The sequence below is a fragment of the Hemiscyllium ocellatum genome, chromosome 25, assembly GCF_020745735.1.
Source record: "Hemiscyllium ocellatum isolate sHemOce1 chromosome 25, sHemOce1.pat.X.cur, whole genome shotgun sequence".
NCBI lineage: Eukaryota > Metazoa > Chordata > Chondrichthyes > Orectolobiformes > Hemiscylliidae > Hemiscyllium > Hemiscyllium ocellatum.
In genome coordinates, this window is record NC_083425.1 from 4,290,894 (window position 1) to 4,296,893 (window position 6,000).

Sequence of the window (6,000 nt, forward strand, 5' to 3'; positions counted from 1 at the left end):
TACCTAAACATTGTACTCAAACACTGTACCCAAACACTATCCAAGAATATTGTACCCAAATACTGTCCCTTAACACCGTACCAGAACACTGAGTCTGGACACTGTTCCTGAACACTGTACCTGAATGCTGTCCCTAAATACTGTACCTGAACACTGTATTCAGACACTGTCCCCAAACACTGTACCTGAATACTGTATCCAAACACTGTACCTGAACACTGTAACCAAACACCATTCCCTCACATTGTATCCAAACATTGTCACCAAGTAGTGTCCCTAAACACTGTATCCAATCACTATACCCAAATATTGTACCTGAATACTGTATCCAAACACTGTACCAGAAAACTGTACTGTAACACTGTCCCCACACTCTCTCTCCAAACACTGTACCTGAACACATTACCCAAACACTGTACCTGAACACTACAACCAAACACCATTCCTTAACACTGTATCCAAAAACTGTCACCAAACACTGTACCAAATCACTATACACAAATACTGTACCTGAACACTGTCCCCAAGCACTTTACATAAGCAGCATTTCCAAACATTGAATCCAAACACTGTACCTGAACGTTGTACCCGAATACTCTCCCAAACACTGTCCTTGAACACTCTATCCAAACACTGTACATGAAAACTGTACTCAAACACTGTGCTCGAATGCTGTACCTGAACAGTGTCCCCAAATACTGACCCAAACCCTGTCCCTAAATACTGTAATCAAACATGAACCCAACCACTGTCCCTGAACACTGTATCCAAACACTGTACCCAAACGATGTCCCTAACTCTGTACTCAAACACTTTACACAAGCACTCTCCCAGAATACTGCACCCAAACACTGTGCTTGCACACTGTACACAAACACCAACCCCAAACAGTGCACACAAACACTGTACCCAAACACTGTCCCAAAACACTGTAATCAAACACTGTGAACAAATACTTGTCCCAGAAAACTGTACCCAAAAACATTACCCAAACCCTGTCCCTAAATACTGTAATCAAACATGAACCCAAACACTGTACTTGAATACTGTATCCAAACACTGTTCCTGAACACTAACCAAACACCATTCCCTCATGCTGTATCCAAAAACTGTCACTAAACACTGTACACAATCACTGTCCCAAAAAGCACTGCACCTGAACACTGTCCATAAACACACTACCCAATCACGATACCCAAATACTGTATCTGAACACTGTCCCCAAACACTGTACACAAACAGCATTCCAAAAGACTGTATCCAAACACTGCACCTGAACACTGTAATCAAACATCATTACCTCATACTGTATCAAACACTGTCACCAAACACTGTACTCAAACACTGCACACAAGCACTCTCTCAGAATACTGCACCCAAACACTGTACCTGAACTCTGTATCCAAACACCAACCCCAAACACTGTCTCTAAACAGTGCACACAAACACTGTACACAAACACTGTTCCAGAACACTGTACCCAAACGCTGTACCTAAGCACTGTACCCAAACACTGTCCCTGAACACTGTACCCAAACACTGTCCCTAAACACAGTATTTAAACGCTGTGCACAAATACATGTCCCAGAAAACTGTATCCAAACACTGTACCTGAGCACTGCCCTAAAACACTGTACCCAAATACTGTCCCTGAACACTGTACCCAAACACATTCCCTAAACACTGTGCACAAATACGTGTCCCAGAAAATTATACCCAAAAACTGTATTGCAACACTGTATCCAAACTCTTTCCCAAAACTCTGTATCTGAACACTGTACCCAAACACTATTCCCTAACACTGTATCCAAACACGGTCACCAAGAACTATACCTATTCACTGTACCCAAATGCTGTCCCTGAACACTGTACCCAAACACTGACTCCACTGTCCCCAGACACTGTATTCAAACAATGTACCCAATCACTGTCCCAGAACACTGTACCCGAATACTGTCCCAAAACACCATACCAGAACACTATGCCAGACATTGTTCCTGAACACCCATACCTGAACACTGTGCCCAAACACGGTACCTGAATACTAACCAAACACCATTCCCTCACACTGTATCAAAAAACTGTCACCAAACACTATACCAAACACTATCCCTAAATACCTTATTCAAACACTGTACGCAAACACGCTCCCAAAATACTGCACCTAAACACTGTACCTGAACACTGTACCCAAACACCAACCCCACTGTCTCTAAACACTGCACTAAAACACTGTGCCCAAACACTGCACCTGAGCACTGTCCCAAAATACTGTGCCCAAACACTGTCCCGAAACACTGTATTCTAACACTGTGCACAAATACTTGTACCAGAAAACTGTACCCAAAAACAGTACCTTAACACTGTACCCAAACGTTGTACCTGAACATTGTACTGCAACACTGTCCCCAAACACCATTCCCTAACACTGTATCCAATAATGTCACCAAGAACTATACCCATTCACTGTGCCCAAACACTGAACCTGAACAGTCCCTAAACATTGTACCCAAACACCATTCCTGAACACTGTCCCAGAACACTGTACCCGAATACTGTCCCTAAACATTCTATCCTAACACTGTACTGAAAAACTGTACTCAAACACTGTACCAGAGCACTGTCCCTAAACACTCCCAAACACTGTCCCTCAACACTGTACCCAAACACCATTCCTGAACACTTACCTCAATACTTTCCTGAACACTGTACCCAAACACTGTCGAGCTGAAAAATGTGTTGCTGGAAAAGCGCAGCAGGTCAGGCAGCATCCAAGGAGCAGGAGAATCGACGCTTTGGGCATGAGCCCTTCTTCAAGAATCCCAACCCCAAACACTGTACCTGAACACTGTACCTCAATACTGTATCTGAATACTGTACCTCAATACAGTCCCTGAATACTGTACTCAGATTGTCCACGAACACTGTACCCAAACACTGTCCCTGAACACTCTCTCCAAACACTGAACCCAAACACTGTACCCAGACACTGTCCCTGAACGCTGTACCTGAACACTATACCTGAACACTGAACCCAAACACTGTCCCCAAACACTGTACCTGAACACCGAACCCAAACACTGTACCCAAACACTGTACCTGAACACTGTCCCTGAACACTGAACCCAAACACTGTCCCCAAACACTGAACCCAAGCACTGTCCCCGAACACTGTCCCTGAACACTGCCCCTGAACACTGTCCCTGAACACTGTACCCAAACACTGTACCTGAAAACTGAACCCAAACGCTGTCCCTGAACACTGTCCCTGAATACTATCCCTGAACAATGTACCTGAACACTGAACCCAAACACTGTACCTGAAAACTGAACCCAAATGCTGTCCCCAAACACTGTACCCAAACACTGTACCTGAACACTGTACCCAAACACTGTACCTGAAAACTGAACCCAAACACTGTACCCCAACACTGTACCCAAACACTGTCCACGAACACTGTACCTGAACACTGGCCCTAAACAGTATTTCCTGGGCACAGTGATCCTGCTAATCCAGCAGTTCTCTGTGCCCACTATACTCCCTGCATTGTACACCATCACCATCATCATCATCCTCTCTGTCCCAGTGATGGATCAGCACTGTTTGCTGTAACTGTTCCCCACTCCCCAGGCTCCTGTTCCCCAGGCCATTGGACCCGTCCTCCCTGTATACTGACCCTCTATCTTAATGCCGTTACTCCCCCTCGATGGATTCTGCAAACCGAGCAGTTACCAGCTCTGCCTTAAGAGCTGAGCTTAGATTCTGGAGCTGGGCTGGGAGAGTGAGGGAGGGGGCCTGGGGTTGTGGGAGTACGGGTGGGGGTGGTCAGTCAGTGGAGTGAGTGATGAGCTGTGTCCCTGGTCAGTGTCTATCCCCCACTGTGTGACAACACACCCCTCTGGCTGTTAGCTGCATTGTGTAAATCTCTGGGAGGAACTGATCACTTTTTAAGACCCTTGAACTGGGTTAAATCTTTCAGCTCACCAGACTGCTCAGTCCAGATGAGCTGGGACTTTCTTTCCCTCCAAATTGGTCCGAATGACCCACAGAAGGTAAGTGTAGCTTGTCCAAATGCATATCTATGGAGCCTTTCCATGTCTATAAATGTATCTATTTATATCTTAGAATACATGCACCACGTATGATATATACACATACATTACAAATATGTATATGTATGTGACTGCATATATAAGATGTATGGATAATATGTAATGTTTATGTGGCTATGCGTACCTGTCATTATTTACTTATGCATGTTCAAACATGTATAAGCCTATATCAATGTGTATAAACAGATATAAGTGTATACCCCCATATATAAATGTATATATACAAACAACAAGGGAGTGAATTCATGTGCCCCCCGTGGTTGCCATTTGACTGATGGTGGGAGTAACATCTTGGAGTTTTACAGATATAAAGAGGCCCTTCAGCCCATCGGGTCTGTGCCAGGATCAAAAGGTCATCGACCGTAATTCCATTTTCTAGTGCTTGACCTGTAGCCTTGTATGTTTGGCATCTCAAGTGTTCATGAAAGCAGTTCTTAAACTTCTTGAGTTCTTCACTCTACCACCCTTTCAGGGAGTGAATTCCAAACACCAACAATCCTCAGGGTGAAAAGGATTTTCCATAAATCCCCTCTAAACCTCCTACTCCTTGCCTAAGCTCTCTGTCCCCTATTTATAACCTGCTATCAATGGGAAAAGTTTCTCCCGATCTACTCTGTCATGTCCCTCAGAACCTTCTGCACCTTAATCAATCTCCCTCCTCAGCCTTCGGTGCTTTGAGGAATACAGCCTATCAAATCTCTCTTCATGGGTGAATCACTCCAGGCCAGACAGCATCCTGTTGAATCTCATCTGCACCCCCCCCCCCCCCCCCAATGCTATCACATCCTTCCCATCGTGTAATTACCAGAACTACACACAGGACCCCAGTTGAGGCCTGACTAATGTGATAAACTGCTCCATCATAACCTCCTTGTTTTCGGATTCAGTGCCTTGACGAATAAAGGGAAGTATCCCATGTGCCTTCAAACCACCTTCTCTCCCTGAACTGCTGCCTTCGAGGATCTGTGGAGATGCAGACCAAGGTCCCCTGAGCCTCTGCACTTCCTGGTGTCCAGCCTTTCATCACGTACCCCGTTGTCTTGTTACTCCTCCCTACATGCCTCGCCTCACGCTTTTCAGAATTCAATTCCATTTGCTGCTTTCAGTCCATCTGACCAGGCCGTCTGTACCATGCTGGAGTCTAGGCCTTTCCTCCTCACTACTGACCACACCATCAATGTTCATGTCATCTTATTGCTCCTACATTAATGTACACAACCACTAACAAAGGGAACAGCACTGAACCCAAGGGACATCACTGGATACAACCTGCCAGTCACATCAACACCCTTCACCCATCACTCTCTGCTTCCTGTCAATCAGCCAATGTTAGATCCAATTTGACAAACTGTCCTGAATCCCATGAGCTCTTAACTTCCTAACCAACCTGCCAGGTGAGAACTTGGCAAAAGCCTCACTGAAGTCCATGGAGACTACATCAGCTGCACTACCCCCATCTACACACCTAGCCACCTCCTCCAAAACTTCAATCAAATTTGTTAGACCTGACCTTTCCCCTGACAAAGCCATGTTGACTATCCTTCATTAACCCTTGCCTAACCAAGTGAAGATTACCTCTTTCTCTCAGAAGTTTTTTCCAATAGTTTCCCTCCCACAGACTCACTGGCTGATAGTTCCCTGGTTTACCCCTCCCTCCCTTCTAGAACAAGGGACCACATTAGCTGCCCTGTAGTCCCCTGACATTCCTCCAGAGGTCAGACAGGATTGGAAAATTAATTTCCGAGCCCTGCAATCATCTCCCTCGCCTCTCACAGCAGCCTTGGACACGTCTCATCTGGGATTGAGGGTTAATTCATTTTCAAGCCTGCTAGAACCACAAATACATTCTCCCTCACAGTGCTGCGTAAGAGGATTTAATCATTTATT

At 45.2% G+C, this 6,000-nt stretch overlaps 1 protein-coding gene across 1 annotated transcript in view; it reads left to right on the forward strand.

Moving 5' to 3' along the window:
• Nucleotides 1-4,051, forward strand: part of ca10a (carbonic anhydrase Xa) — a 465,917-nt gene extending 461,866 nt beyond the window's left edge. The window contains exon 10 of the mRNA XM_060844783.1: nt 3,981-4,051. Within this exon, the coding sequence (XP_060700766.1) occupies nt 3,981-4,006 (26 nt within the window). The 3' untranslated portion in view covers nt 4,007-4,051. The remainder of the gene's footprint in view (nt 1-3,980) is intronic.
• The last annotated feature ends 1,949 nt before the right edge of the window (nt 4,052-6,000 follow it).